General features: G+C 45.2%; 1 protein-coding gene and 1 pseudogene across 1 annotated transcript; one reads left to right on the forward strand and one right to left on the reverse strand.

The window, feature by feature from the left end:
* LOC127213913 (sialic acid-binding Ig-like lectin 12) lies at positions 1-10,591 on the reverse strand. The gene is made up of 7 exons (XM_051174374.1): positions 10,155-10,591; positions 9,749-10,018; positions 9,474-9,521; positions 6,677-6,934; positions 6,298-6,391; positions 5,935-5,997; positions 1-633 (listed from the first exon to the last, which is right to left on the reverse strand). Exons 1-7 carry the CDS (start codon positions 10,579-10,581, stop codon positions 615-617), a joined length of 1,179 nt encoding a protein of 392 aa, XP_051030331.1. The 5' UTR covers positions 10,582-10,591; the 3' UTR covers positions 1-614.
* A 4,225-nt stretch (positions 10,592-14,816) lies between these two features.
* Positions 14,817-15,656, forward strand: LOC127213735 (transformer-2 protein homolog beta-like; annotated as a pseudogene).
* Positions 15,657-16,326: the final 670 nt, after the last annotated feature.

The following is a 16,326-nucleotide window of genomic DNA, read 5'->3' on the forward strand; positions in this document are numbered from 1 at the left end:
GCGTTGGAAAAGATGGGGTAATGGATGGAGAAAAGGGGAGGAAAAAGAAGGGGAGGAGGAAAGAAGAGTAGGAGGAGAGGAAGGGGAAGGAGAAGGGGGATGAGGAATAATTATTATTATCTATAATTTATGTTATAATAGTAATGAATTATTGTTACTATTAAAAAACAGACAATCCCACCATTTGCAAAAACAGGTGAACTTAGAGGATGTCACACAAGACAGATCTAGAATGATGGTTGCCACGTTGTGACGGTTTATGTGCAATCTGAAAGGTTCCAGTTCACAGGAAGGACTATAGTAGGCACAGAGTGGCTGGCGCCAGAGTCTGACGGCAAGAGTTGCAGTTTGGCGAAAGTGCGAGTGATCCTCTGCGAGCAGAGGAAGATGCTGGGAATCAGCCACTCCGTAGATGATCACACTGGAGCTGCATATTCCAGAACTGCGCAGTCTACATTTCAAATGCTCTGATGACAAAGCAAAGAGCGGCAAACAGGAGCAGAAAGCAGCCAGTCTCCACAAGAGCACGGCGGTGCCAAGATGTTTGTGAATGAGGGTGTGAGTGAGGCGAGTCTTCTTACAGTGGACATATACTTCAGAGATCACGCTGTCCGCTATAAATAAGCACAATCTCTAGAGGAGTATAAAGAGAGGTGGTGAGTATTCATAAAAAATTCATTCTGCTACTGGGAGGACCAACCTTCAGGAGCCACAGAGTCAGAGGTCTAATCACTCAATTGACCTTTCTAAATGAAGGTGTAAAACTTAATTCTCTAGGAATGGTGAAAAGGGGAACACACACACACACACACACTCACACACACACACCACACACACACACTCACGCACACTCACACACACACCACACATATACACTCACACACACAATCACACACACATCACACACACTCACACACACACACCACACACACACACTCACGCACACTCACACACACACCACACATATACACTCACACACACAATCACACACACATCACACACACTCACACACACACACCACACACACTCACTCACACACCACACACACACACTCACTCACACACCACACACACACACTCACACACACACTCACACACACCACACACACACACTCACACAATCACACACACATCACACACACTCACACACACACTCACACACACCACACACACTCACTCACACACACACTCACACACACTCTCTCACACACACCACACACACTCACACACACTCTCTCACACACACCACACACACACACCACACACACTCTCTCACACACACCACACACACACACCACATACACACCACACACACACACTCACACACCACACACACACACACACCACATACTCACACTCACACACACACCACATACACACACACACTCACACACACACACACACACACATATCCCGAGGGTCTATCTATCATCTGTTTATTTTTCAGACACCCTTTTTATAATCCTCATGCTAAGTTCATTACAAAGGTTTCCCCCAAAACCAGAAGTTACTACATTATCACCATAAAAACATATTTTTTTTCCTGGAACAGGTCAACCCCATTACATTATTACAGGTCAACCCCATTACATTATTAAGCACATCCTTACACATTCTCTTACCAACCCACATTCGGATACACATTCTTCCTTCAGGTTTCTCGGATCAGGGGCCTTTCAGCCATAACTGTTTACATGAGGGGGTAGTTTTATAATTGCCAGGAAACTGGCACTTTCATGTTTTATATTTTAGAGTCCTGTCCAGTTATCTTAACTCTTTTTTTTTTTTTTACATGAAGTCATTATTTAAAGCTTTGTTTTAGCTATGGTTCACACTGAAACCCACAATTATATTTCCCAATATTAAGATTAAAAGAACTTGCACTAGCCTGGCTCCTGGGACTGACTCAGTTGTTTTCCTTAGTCATTAGCATAGGCCACAGTCTTTTCAAGAGAAACTAGTATGTCCTAGCCGTGTGACACTTCCTTGTTCCTGTTTTCTATCCTCTGTGGCCCCTTTTATCATGAGTGGGGACAACACTGTAGCCTACCTTAGCCTGTATTAAATTTTCCACCAACCTGGCCTCTGTTGTAGTCCTTTAAGACATTTGTTAAAGCCCCTTAATCATCAAAATTCTATTTAACACTGCTATTGTGTAGAATAATTACTTCAGTTAAATAGTACAGATTCAGAGGAAATCATCTTCATACTAACCCACAGATCAAAGCGCCCAGTAGAAGGGGAAACTTCCATGAGATAATCACACTATACTAAGGGCCGTGGGGACCCCCCAACACCCATTCACACCATGCCAGATACCAGAGACAAATGGCAGTGGCAAACTTGTAAAGGCGCAACAGAAGCAAGAGACATCCTGGAGCCCAAGCCCTCAGAGCCTTGCCCATCTGAGAGTCAGCCATCAGAGCCGCGGGTTCTGGTGAACCGAACTCCTGAAGCTCAGTTGCCACCTGTTGCTCCTCTGCCATGGCCACCCGCAACATTCTATACCAGGAACTAACTTTCCTCCTCCTCTTCTTCTTCTTCTAATATTTATTTATTATGTATACCATGTTCTTCCTGCATGTATGCCTGTGCACCAGATCTCATTACAGATCGTTGTCAGTCTCCGTATGGTTGCTGGGAATTGAACTCAGGACCTCTGGAAAAGCAGTCAGTGCTCTTAACCTCTGAGACATCTCTCCAGCCCAGGACACTACCTTTCAATCTTAAAATCTTGTTTGTGCATGAATAAAATTATTTATGTTTTGCCTGCCTATATGTCCAGAAAAGGAAATCCAGAAGGTGTGGGCGCTGGGATCCAAGCCTGGGAGCTCTGCAAGAGCAATAAGTGATTTTAAACTTTGAGCCAGTCTCTTTAACCTCTAATTTTTAGTTTTTACATTTACTTTAATAAGCAGAAAAGACTTAGTGAAAATATCCGAAGGCAATTCAAATAATTATCGTAATTATTAAGCAAACACTTGCTGTTGCTAAAGGGCCTCGGGAACAGCTGTTTCTGATTGGCTGGCTGTGCTCACTGATCCCACCCCTGTGGGCATCACGTTTCCCAGCGTGGCATTGGCACACTGAATCTGACCCTTGACCCTGTCCTCCCTCCACAAGCTTGACACACCCTGGTGACATCACCATGTGCATGGAAGACACCTCTGGGAATTGGCACTTTCCATTCACACCAACCATTGGCGGGAGCAGGAACCCCCATTCCTGGTGCTCGGAAGCATCCTGACGCAGCCCCAGATCTTTTCTGACCTTCTCTGTCAACAGCCATTACATCTCTGTTGGCCTGAGCTGGCTGTGGCAGTGCACATCAGCATGTGGCCTGCCAGGTGCATGCCACTGCACCTCCTCCAGGAAGCTGAGTAGCCCTGCCCCTTCATGAAAATCCAGTCACAGCTCTGCATCTCTCAAAGGCCTCTTGTCTCTTACCACGCCCTATAGGTTAGCATCTCCCACTGCCCTCCATCTGCCTCCACTTACTCTAAATCTGCTCTTTCTGTGAGTTCCACACCCTAAGCCGTTGGGCACACTGTTCCCCAGTCCATCTCCTTGAGGCATCTTCCTCCAGCAGACTCAAAGAGGCTTCCTGCTCTCATCCTGAGAGCGTTCCAAGCATCACTCATGTCACCAACTCCTCTCCTGTGTCAGCTGTCTGTACACTCACATCTCCAGTTGACATAATAATTCATTGCATATTTTTATTCCTGCTCTCATCTTTACATCAGTCAATCTTTGGTAATGGAATGGAATAGTTCTGTGTCCTAAGGTATGCCTGGCACCCAGGAAAATGGTCCACATGTAGTAATAGTCACTTCTGCACATGGTCTGAGGTGCATGGCAAACACACGCCTACCCAGAGTAACATGTGGCTAGAGGTTGAGGTGCTCAGGTAAGGGGAAGGAGGGAAAGCTTGGGGAAGGGCTTTGAGGTGTGGAGACTCATAAATACACAATTTTCAACGTAGGGGGAGGGGAAATTCATGATGCAGTCATCAGGGAACATGGGGAAGACAGTCCAGCAGCACACAGACTGTGCAAGGCCCCACAGCAGGCTGTGATGTCTGCCCATCTCCATCTATGGTGAGGGGTCAGGATTGTTCAGGAAGTAGTGGCAGAAGTGGGCAATGGTTGCATCAGGAACCTCATTCTTGAGGGCCAGAATAAAAAAACATGGACATCGTGGATGAGGGGAATTCTGTGACTAGGAATATTTGAGGACCAGAGATGATCAAAATTCAGGTAGAAAAAAGGGGTAAGGCTGGTCCAAAGTGAGGAGAGAGAGAGAGAGAGAGAGAGAGAGAGAGAGAGAGAGAGAGAGAGAGAGAGAGAGACCAATTGGTGTTTCACGGCATGAAGAAGGGTGGAGAGAGCTCATGGTAGAGATCCACCCCTGGATCTGGGTACAGATGAGACCAGGAGCATCATGGTGCTTGGTGAGTGCTGTTCTTTAGTTACAGTTATGGGAATAAAGGCTGGAGAAGGGGTGGGGGTAAGTGGTCCTGGGTGAGGGTTCCAAGTGAGTGGAGTCCCAAGGCAAGGGACCACGTGGGAGAGCATAGCAGGTTCCATAGCAGGTGAAGGTGACCGAGGCAGGAGAGAATAACATGCCAGGCAGATAGAGCTTAAATGGGGAGTTTATTTAGAAAGGGGAGTGAGGGGGAAGGGAAGAGACATAGAGGCACCAGGAACAGAAGAAGAGAGAAGGGGGAGGGGGGAAAGAGGAGGGGTAGCTGGTAGCCAGTGGAAAGCAGGAGAGAGCAAAAGAGAGAAAGCAAAAGAGAGGGGGGTGTGGTGCTTGTTTTAAAAGGGAAACTGAGTCCCCTACGCAGTGATGTAGCAATGACATGACCATGCGTGTCACACCTATTGTTAGGGGGTGGGGTCAGCATGTCCCGCCTATTGTTAGGGTGCTGGTTTCCAACATTCCCACCTCTTATTATTATTAAAAAGGTGTGGGGTTGGGTGTGGCAGGTTAGGGAATAAGGATGTCGAGTTCCCAAGACTGCTTCCTGCTGACTTGGGGGCATTGATCATCTTTGGGGGATCTGAGAAAGCTGGGGTGCTGCCACGTCCTGGTAGCTGGCAGTCCTGACAGTATGGAACTCTGGTGTCTCTTTGAGACCTGGCAAGATGTTGGCAGAGCAGAGGACAAAGTTAAGTTTAGAAAAAAAAATTTTTCTTAGGTCCTGGTACTTGAGGGGAGAATTGTAAGATGAGGGAGGGGTTTCGGGGGTGAGGGAAGGGAGTCCTGGGGCCAGGAAAAGGTTGAGTAAATTTGAGTGATATTTTATTTGGAGTGAATATGACCTATTTGGATGGGTCCAATTCAGCTCCCTGGAACTTACAAGAATCCTTTGAGTTTGTGAAAACATAAACATTAGGCACATTAGCAGCATACTCATGTTAGAAACAATTCGGCTGAAAGAATTAATATTTATGTAACTGACAGATCTTTAGCACACTAATTTTGAGCTTAAGGTGGCATAGTATGGTGTATAGTACTCTGTTAGAATTGGATTAGTAGCTCATTGAAACTTTGTTGATTAATGGGAAGACTAATAACAGTAGCAACCTTAAAATACCCATTTCTGAAATCTGTTTTGTAACAATTGGAGCCTTGGCTACTGCTCTAAGCTGACAAAGCATCAGAGTTCTTGAGAAGGGTAACATTTTACCTGAATGATTAGGAAAGTAACAGAGACTCACTAGCTTGCAGCATGGACAGCCAGCCCATAATGATCTGAGTAACTTAGCAATGAGCTGGCCATGCATGTCCTGCCCATCGTCAGGGGGCAAGGGCTTAGGATGGGGTTGGACAGCTGACCTGTGGCCGTGCTGAGCCAGGCAGGTCACTCTGTGGTCATTACAAGAAAAGTGCAAAAGGAAGTGAGACAAGTATAGCGACCCACTCCACTCACCCGAGACACGAACTGGCAGCCATGTCTGCAGAGTCCCTGTGCACTGCTGCCCTTATCTTCTTCCTACAAGATCTCACTCTGAGTGAAGAGACCAGGGGCACTCCGGCAGCCACCTCCCCTGGGTCCTAATCAAAGGCTGGATGGGTAACTGAGGGGGAGACCAGCGCTATCCCAAGACACCCTTGTTTGAAACCAATGTCTTCCTATATGAGTGACAGCGGGGGTCGGCACCTGTGGAGTTCTCACTGCCTACAATTCTGTCACCTCTCCCCACACCCCAGACCATTTCTACTACCCCAGTACTGAGACTCTGGTACTAGCATCTTCCCCCATGCATCCTCCCTCTCTGGGGGCAGCACTCACCTGAGGATTATGAGGCACAGCCCAAGAAGCAGAACTTTAACAGCTGCCTCTACCACAGCCACCAGCACCACCTCTGCCATCAGCCCTGATTTCCCTGCAGAAACGTGGTCAGTGCTCGCTAGCATCATGGGCTAACCACCGCCCAAAGACCTTCCTCTCTCAGTAGGATCCTCTAAATGCCCCCTCATCCCTGAACTTAAGACCATATGAGTACCCCACCCTACATGCTGACTATCCAGAGCTCTGAACCTCAAGCACACGGATGTGAACAAATGTGAGGCAAAGAAGGGCTCATGCTCTTCCTTTGCTATTCAGTGACCAAGAACCCTGGATCCTTCCAAAGAATGGGTGGTCCCGTTACCTGTCACTTGACACTCACGCTTTAAGAACAGGCTCAGAGAAATGTGCTGAGATCCGAGGGCATTCTGTGCAGAGCAGGTGAATTTTCCTTCATATCCCAGGTGCATTTGAGGTAGCTCTATCAACCCAGGAATTGGGGACTGCATGGAACTCAGAATGAGGTTCTCATGGGTCCAGCTCAGACTGGCAGGAGGGTTACTATCAACCATACAGACCATACGAAGGAACTCTCCTTCCAATACAGTCAGTGTTGAGCCATTTCTCATAGCTGTGATTGCTGGAGAGGAAGAAACACGGAGTCATTAGTGACAACGAAGTCAAGAGAAGGAAGAAGATCACAGAAGGAGATGAGTAATGATTCGGTGTACTCATGGAGGGACACTCCCTCAGCCTAGTCACATGGGGAAGGGCCTAGACCCTGACCCAAATGATATGGCAGACTTAGAAGACTCCCCATGGAAGGACTCACCCTCCCTGGGGAGCAGAAAGAGGATGGGATGGGGGTTGGTGGAGGGAGCAGGGGAAGATAGGAGGGTGCAGGAACTGGGATTGACATGTAAAACAAGGATGTTTCAAATTAAAATAAAAAATACTTAATACATATAAAAAATAAACAAATACTGTTCCCCCCAAAAAAGATTAGGTGTACAGATGCAGGCAGCTCCTCTGATGAGTCCCACCCCCATTCTCTCTTTGTGTGTGTATGTGTGTGTCTCTGTGCGTGTGTCTGTGTGTGTCTCTGTGTGTGTGTGTGTGTGTGTGTGTGTGTGTGATTTTTTTCACTGTTTATGTAACTTGTGGAAGGGACTTTGTGATTCTTTTAACTTTTTGAGTTTCCAAGATCTCATAAATTACAGTAGCTCCATCAGTCATGAACATCCCTTCTCCCTCCAGGAATTGTTCTGGTTTGGAAGAAATGTCAGCTCATAGGCACCCTATATCTTGTGGTCCAAGAGTGCTTGTTGGAGGAAGGATATCTGTCTACTTATACCCAAAGTCATGAGGAAGGGTCAAGCTTGAAGCCAGAACATGATGAAGGTAGAAGAGGACCCCAGAAAGGACAGAGAATGCAAAACTGCACAAGGCTAGAATCATCAAAAGAACACAGGAAGGATCCTCAGGTTGAATGGAGAAAGTGGATAAGGTCAGGGTGGCAGACACCTCCAGTCAGTCTGAGAGAGAGAGAGAGAATAAACTCACATGTGGAAATCATAACATGTTTGGGTAGGTCAATGTGACTATAGAAAATTCCTTCTGCTTTCAACAAACTTCTGAACTTCATGGAAATAGGATAGTGTGAAGTACATTTATAATTCATTTCAAAAGGAATTGGTAATTTCTCTATCTTGGAAAGAGTGTTCAAGACTAAATAATAAAAAGCGAACTACATAAAGAGTATTCATAGTAGTTCCAGGAATGAAAGAACAGTGACTGATGTGTGCATGGTGGTACACACAGACCTGAAATCCCACCTCTCAGAGAATCACAGCTCAAGGCCAGCCTTGGATATTGTGTACTTATATCTGCTCTCAAAAAATGTATGAACTATACCATTAAGGTATGACGTTCACACAGGAGAAATGCCCTGGGAACATCGTGGAAGAAGGGAAGGGAAGATGTAAGAGCAGGCAGACAGAGAAAATGCAGTGAATCAGTCTCCTGGATATAACATGCTTGTTTCACCCATGAACTGTGGCTACCCGAACAGGACCTGCACTAGATAGCGCCCATCAACCTTAGAGTTATGGATGGGGGGCGGGGCTTAAGCAGTTCTACCCATCTCTGAGAAGTTATTGTTGCTGACAAGGAGTGGGGAGAAAATCAAAGTCCTCAGTAATGTAGCCACTGGTAAAGTCCTTTCTCAGATAAGTAACCCCATCCACTGCTCATCCTGCTAACCCTGATTAAATGCAGTGGGCCACAAACAAAAGACATGGAAGCAGGAGGGAGGAAGAGATAAGGGAGGAAGGGCAATAGCAAAGTATATATGTGTATGTGTGTATAAAACTGTGAAAGACCAAATACATTTCTAAAAGACATACAGATATTTCCATTGTTCTCTATTGGTAAAGTTACCAATGGGAGGTGAGGCTCTAAAACGCACAACTTATCATCCCACAGTGCTCAAAATATAATCTTGATGGAAAATATCGTACCACTTCTCTCAAAATTTGGATTTATTCCGCAGATGAACACACATTTGTGAGCATAGATTTACCCGTGCATTTCTGTTGAAAGAATGAAATTAGTACCTCGGCTGCCTATTAATACAGGGATCCCTAGAGTCAGAATCCATCCACATATGATTGACCAAAGACTTGGAGACCAAAAACCATCTGAGCTGTTAACATTTAGTTCCCTGTCAGACCTTCAGGTACACAAATACAGTCTCAACTCCCTCAGCCTGTGTGGACACTGACCACACCTTGAGAGGTGACTGAAGTTCAGGGGACAGATCACCATGTGTTCTGAATATACACACTTGTGGAAGAGTCTCTTCCCCAATCACTCAAATCAAAGCTAAGAGGAAGGAAGAGCTGAAGCTGGAGGCTGGTCCAAAAGATGTATGAGAAGAACATGTTATGACCGTTGGCTATGTTAGGGTTGACCTGTGCTATTGTGGTCAAGGTCACTCCTTGGGAGTGAGGGTATTTGGGGACAGATGCTCACATGGCCAATAAAGTTTCAGCTGGGGAGAAAACACTGTCTCCCTGTGAGGGGTTGCTATATCCAGAGTAAATCTAGTATGGGGAAGGACAGGATTTGCCCTTTAATGAACAGGTCTTGCATCCCCCATCCAGAATTTCTTCTCTTACCTGAACCAACCCCTTTGTAGATAGTCATGGTTACATTCTTTGGAGCATCTGAGAAAGGATGACACAGTAGACTCATTAGAGAAAAGTCAAGGTGGACACCCTTCCTCTGACCTCAGTAGCTGCCTAGGTGAGGACAGTGTGGTTCCATCTGGTTCCATCAGGTTCTGATCTGCCCACAACCATATTCAGTGTTTCAGTATAAGACCTTAATTTCATCCCCACTGTCCCTTTGGGTATCTATCCATCAAAGACACGGTGTCCCACCCTAGACTCACATAACACATTGAGACAGATGGTCATTCTTGTGGTCACACCAGATCCAGGCAGGGTCACCTGACAAGTGAGGTCGGTGCCATGGTCCCAGGGCTGGGGGATGACAGTCAGCACTGAGGAACCAGTGGTGTTGGTGCTCAAGACTGACACAGAGGCACCAGTCCAGGAGAAGGTGGGGGACCCACAGGCCCAAGGCGCAGAGCAGGTCAGGTTGCTGGGACGGCCCGCCTCCAGGGTCTTCGGGATAAGGATGCGGGGGGTTTCAGTGAGGGCTGGAGAGGAGAGGGGAGAATTGGAGGCAAGCCCGGCTCTGACCCAGCTCCTCCCCTGAGCCCTGATGCTCAGACCCAGCTATCCCAAGCCTGCCCTGTGGCACCCATGATGGCTTCTCTGCAAGTCATGTCTGACCTGTCACATGCAGAGTCATCTTGTTCAAGAGATAATTTAACTTCAGTTGTCCTCTCTCCAGGCGAAAGAAGTAAGACCCGACATCCTCCTTCCTGGTCTCTCTGATGTCCAGGGAGCAGTCATTCCTCCCTGGGTGTCCCAGCAGGGAGAATCGGCCCTGGGTCTCCTTCAGTACTGGCCGCTGTGGGTTATTTGTGGCCACTGGAGAATCAAGCTCTCTGTTTCCTCCATCCCAGAACCAGTATCCATGAATGGGGTCTGAGTCAGTCCATTTCTCCTTGGGGTAGGAGAACTTACAGGGTATCAGGACACACAGGCCTTCTTGCACCACTATCTTCCTTTTCACACTCAGAGTGTAACCCTTCAGGGCGTCATCTCCACCCTCTACCCCCTTCACGCCCCAGAGCAGCAGCAACAGCAGCAGCATGTCCAGCTGGGCCACCAGAAGTCTGTCTCTCTGGGCTCTTCTCTGAGGAACTAAGAGGTGCAAGGCCTGGAGGAAGCCCCACCCGAAGCAGGGGTGAGGCCAGGACAGTGGCTGCCTTGGGAGGAGGAGCTTCACACCCAGCACTGTCAGGACCCTTGATACTTAAAGGTCAGCCACCCACCACCCAGGTCCACTTCTGGGACCCTAAGAACAGCATGCACCATACTTGACTCTACCTCCCTTCCTCCCTTACCCCTGTCATCATCTTTCCCACTGGGTGATACTTTCTGCATAGAGAAAAATGGGTCCCCTTTGATCATATCTAAGAGCTTTCCTTGAGACTGTGTGAAGAGGGAGTGTGAAGGAGACAAGCATTGGGGTGGACTGCCCGGAGTTTTCTGACTGCTCAGAGGAGGAACAACGAGACTCTGGAGACATGATACTGGACAATATAGGAACAGAAACAGACATCTCTGGTACTTCGTTCTCAGAGGACCTGGCAAGGAGACTCCCAAGCTGGAACTGAGGCATGCTGGCATGTAGCGGAGATGACTCCTGCTGCTATTGGGGGAAACATTTCCCAACTGTGAAGGCAATGGCTGTGGGCTGCAGAAAACAGATCAGCAGGCTTAGGGCATCTCCTTCAGTGGACTCATTGCAAATTCTCCATGATGTTCAAAATTCTCTAGACATTTTTTTCTAATTATATACCATAAACATTACATTTAGCTTCTCAATTTGTAGCTGTCTCTGCATTCATGTGTCTGAAATTTTTCTTCCTTTTTCTTTTCCTTCCTTCCTTTCTTCCTTCCTTCCTCTATCCCTCCCTCCTTTACTTCCTTCCTTCCTCTCTTTCTTTCTTGTTTTTTTTTTTTTTTTTTTAGACAGGGTATCACTGTGTTACAACCTTGGCTGTCCTGAAATTTGCTTTGTAGACCACGATGGCTTTGAACTCACTGAGACCCACCTGCCTCTGCCTCCTGAGTGCCGGGATTAAAGGCGTGCGCCACTACCCCCAGCTTCTGAAAGTTTCACTGAAATTTTGTCTACAATTTCTGGGAATGAATAGATAATTTTTGGACAATTGGTGCCTTGATTATACTGTTTTTCATTTCCTAGATGTGGTATGCACACACATGGTATCACAATGGAATAATATTGGTTCCCTCGAATTCCTTTGTTTCAGCAATTCTTCTTAGGTTCATAAAGCTGTTTTTTATCCTTCAAAAATTTTCCTCACCTTGAGACCCTGGAAAACTCAGTTCCAAATGAGATGTCACTATCAAGCCTCACCCCTCAGGAATCTATGCAGAAGATTAGAAAGTTTGGGAGAGTCGGAGGGGACGGATGACACCGAGGAAACATGGCCTTCCAAACAGAGCAGGACTGATGGACACATGAATTCAGAGGCTGAAGCAGCCTGTGCAGATACAAAGCCAGACGGGACCCAGGGCTGAGAGGGAGAGTGGACCCGAGCTCCCATCCCTAACCAACAAGTTATCTCCAATTGACAGCCCCTCGCAAAGGAAAATTGTGTTTCACTCAATCATTTAAGGGCAGGCCAACAGCAGACAGCAAACTCAAAATGAACTCAGTGGTATTTTGGGAGATTTTTTTTTTTTTTTTTTTTTTGTCATCTCATATTGCTTTGTTTTGGGCATTTTTTAATTATTATTTTACTTGTATATTGTGGTTTCCAATTTTGTGTTTTTGTGGGTTTTATTGGTATTTTTAGTGTGTGTGGATTTCTCTTTTTCTTTCTTCCTTTTTTTTAATCTTGTTTCTTTCTTTCTTTTCTAATGCCCTGCTCGTTTTCTAAACAGAGAGAGAGAGAGAAAGAAGGCTTGAAGATGGATGGATGGGGAGGTGGACAGGGTCTTCGTAGATAGGAGGGAGGAGAAACTGGTCCAAATATCAATAAAAATGTTTCCGCCCTGTAACAGTAAAATGATGTCTTAGTCAGTCTTGTGTTGCTGTGAAGAGACACCGTGACCACACCAGTTCTCATAAGGGAAAACATGTCATTGGGGCTGGCTTATAGGTCAGAGGTTTGGTTCATTATCATCACAGCACGAAACATAGTGGCATGTATTGAAACTCTTCGCGTTGGGATAAAAGTTTTGCCACTACAATTGATTCATAATTTATCAATTATAATAATAAAATACTGATGAGTAATTTTACTTTCTTGCCTTCCAAGTCTAATGTGAACAGAAGGATTTTTTAGATTCTGGTTTCACTTTCCATTTCCCATTATCCTACCCAGTTTTCGAATTTTAGGTGTTTAAAAAGAGGGGGGAAAGATTCAGTATAAAAACATGGGAAAAGATATTTTTCAGATTATGTAATATTGATTTATCTTAAATGTGCATTGGTACATACAAGTATTATACATCTTCTGCCAACTTGGGTCAGTACCAAGCTTTCACTGTGACTTCGCACTTGACTTCCTCAGTTGTACTGAGTGGAAGTGGGTTGATTGTAATCTCCTACTGAGTGAGTTTATGAACTCTGTGCCACACCCACACTAGCATTTGGGATTATAAAGATGTATAAGTATTTATCTATCCATTCATTATTTCCAGCCATTCTGGTTGGTATCTGTTAGCATCTCATCTAGTTTTCATTTGTAATTCCTTAACAGCAGACTATGTTAAATATATTTGCTGGCCAGGCCAGCTCCCTGAAATCCAGGTAAATCATCCCCTACCCCTCTCGTGCCTGCCCAGCATAAAGCCTAACCCCAGCCACTCCTCCTCTCCTCAGCACCATATGCTAGCCCACACCTTTGGCAGAAGTCTCCTGCGCCGTCAGAGTCCAGCATCCGTCTACACTAATCCCTGAATATTCCAACATAGCTGAAACAAAAAAAAAGCCTTAAAACAAGCTTTATGAATACGTTGGAGAACCTTAACGGGGAGATGAACAAACCCTTTAAAGATATCAAGGAAAGGACAATGAAAAAATTGGAGGAATCAACAAATCTCTTGAAGAATGTCAAGAAAGCCTAGAAAAAAAAAGTTGAAAAAACAGTTGAAGGAAACTAATAAAACTGTTCAAGACCTGAAAATGAAAACACAAGCAAAATCATAATAATATTAATTAACTAAAACAAACAAACAAAAAGCAAAACACAATCTGAGGAAATTCTGGAAATCTAAGCAAGGGAGCAGAAACTACAGACCCAAACATCACCAACAGAATACAAAAGATAAAAGAGAAAACCTCACGCTATGAAGACATGATAAAAAAAAAAAAAGTAAGATGTAAAAAATTCCTGACACAAAACATCCAGAAAACTTGGGACACTATGAAAAGGTCAAACCTAAGAATAATAATAATAGAAGATTCACAGCTCAAAGGCACAGGAAATATTTTTAACAAAATCATAGAAGAAAACTTTCATAATCTAAAGAAGGACATGCCCATAAAGGCACAAGAAGCTTATGGAATACCAAATAGATATACCAGAAAAGAAAAATCATATTCTCAACATGCATTGGCATAGAATATATATTACCATTTCAAAACATAGGAAAGAGGACATAATGAGGAAATACAGGACCAAAGCAAGACTGGAAACCAGCTGAGCAAACTCCAAACTCTGCATCTCCCAAGTCTGATGTGAAAACATTTCTTATCACCATCTTCCAGCTTTCTTACTGAAGCTCACTTCTCTCCACCCTCTCAGCAGCTTTCCTTAGCAGGTTTCCCATGACTCTGGCATCGCCAGTATCTTGCAGTCTCCAGTGAAGTTCTGGCTTCACCTTTACAGCTTCAGGCAAAGACCTCTTCAGGCCCCCATGCAGAAACACTCCTGACACAGAGCTGGCCTCAAGCAGTTTCCTTAATCCAAAAGGGAAATTTCACAACCCCTACCAAGTTCTGCTCATTTCTGGGTCTAGAAAATGGCCCCCTTGTTCAAATGTTCCCACCAGCTCTCTGGTTTTGATGGCTTCCTTCACTACCTTAGCTTGGCTGTCTTAGAACTCGCTCTATAGAGCAGGCAGGCCTCAAACTCAGAGATCCACCTGCTTCTGCCTCCCAGGTGCTAGTAGGTGTGGGGTAAACCACCATTGCCAGCCACAAGCTTTTCTTTAATTTCTTTTAAAAAGTTGGAAACTGGTTAGACCGGTGCAGAGCGCGTCGGCCCCGGCAAACCTCACAGTGTGTCCTCGCATAGAGAAGCTGGACAGCTTCCATAGAGGCCAGGAGCAGTGATAGCCATCCTGAGCATGAGCGACAGCTAAGAGCAGAACTACGGCAAAAGGGAATCCTGTTCTGCTTCCAGAAGTGGAATTGCTCATGGATCAGCGAAATCTGCACAGCACACCCCTGCAAGGTCATGCTCCAAGGAAGATTCAAGACGTTCTAGATCAAAATCAAGGTCAAGATCTGAATCTAGGTCTAGATCCAGAAGTTCTAGAAGGCATTACACAAGGTCACGATCATGATCTCGCTCCCATAGACGATCCCGGAGCAAGTCTTACAGCCGAGATTCTCGAAGACTGCATAGCCACAGACATTCTCCCACGTCTACTCGAAGGCGTCTTGTTGGAAATCAGGCAAATCCTGATCCCGACTGTTATCTTGGAGTGTTTGGGTTGAGCTTGTGCACCACAAAAAGAGATCTAAGAGAGGTGTTCTCTAAATATGTCCCCATTGCTGATGTGTCTATTGTATATGACCAGCAGTCTAGACATTCAAGAGGATTTGCCTTTGTATATTTTGAAAATGTAGATGATGCCAAGGAAGCTAAAGAACGTGCCAATGGAATGGAGCTTGATGGACGTCGAATTGATTTCTCCATAGCAAAAAGGCCCCATACCCCAACACCAGGGATTTACATAGGCAGTCATGCCGCCTTGATTATTATGACAGAGGATATGATCCGGGTTATGATGATCAGGACTATTACAGCAGATCATACAGAGGAGGTGGTAGAGGAGAAGGTGGATGGAGAGCTGCTCAAGACAGGGATCAAATTTACGGAAGGTGCTCACCTTCTCCTTACTACAGCGTGGAGGATACAGGTCACGTTCCAGATAACCTCATACTCACCTCATCTCTATTAAAACATGAAGTTTCTGAAACCTGCCATAGAGCTGGGATACTGTTTGTGGACAATCTTTTCTATTGTCTCCTGTTTAAAAAGTGAGCAGTGCCTAGTGAATTTAGGTGACTTTTACACCTTTTATGATGACTACTTTTGGTGGAGTTGAAATGCTGTTTTCAGTCTGCATTTGTGTAGTTCGGTGCTTTGTTCAAAGTTAAGTGTTTTCAGAAAAGTATGTTTTGCATGTATTTTTTTTTTTACAGTTCAAATTTTGACTGCTGAGAAGTTTCTGTTATTCAAAACTTCATTTAAAAGGTTTTTCTACTGAATCCAGGGTGTTCTGAAGATCGAAGCCTGGGTGTAAAATGCTACCAAATGGCAAAAAGCAACAATAAACAAATTTGATTTAAAAAAAAAAAAAAGATTGGAAACTTAGCTGGGTGGAACCCTGCTCTGAGGCCCACCACTCCCTCTATTCTGTTGTATTGTGTCCCTGAACCCTGAACTCAGCCCCATTACACTTCCTGGTGCTCCTTTTCCCCTCAAACTGTGCGTTTTATATTTCCCCTTTCTCAGCCTAACCCTTTTCATTATATATCTGCATAAGAGTGGACCCTAATAATCAAGCAACACAGTTAATAATAGGCTGCTTTGAAATCTCCTCTGTCAACACTATTCACCCAAAACTC

Source organism: Phodopus roborovskii, unplaced genomic scaffold (assembly GCF_943737965.1).
Source record: "Phodopus roborovskii unplaced genomic scaffold, PHOROB, whole genome shotgun sequence".
Taxonomy (NCBI): domain Eukaryota; kingdom Metazoa; phylum Chordata; class Mammalia; order Rodentia; family Cricetidae; genus Phodopus; species Phodopus roborovskii.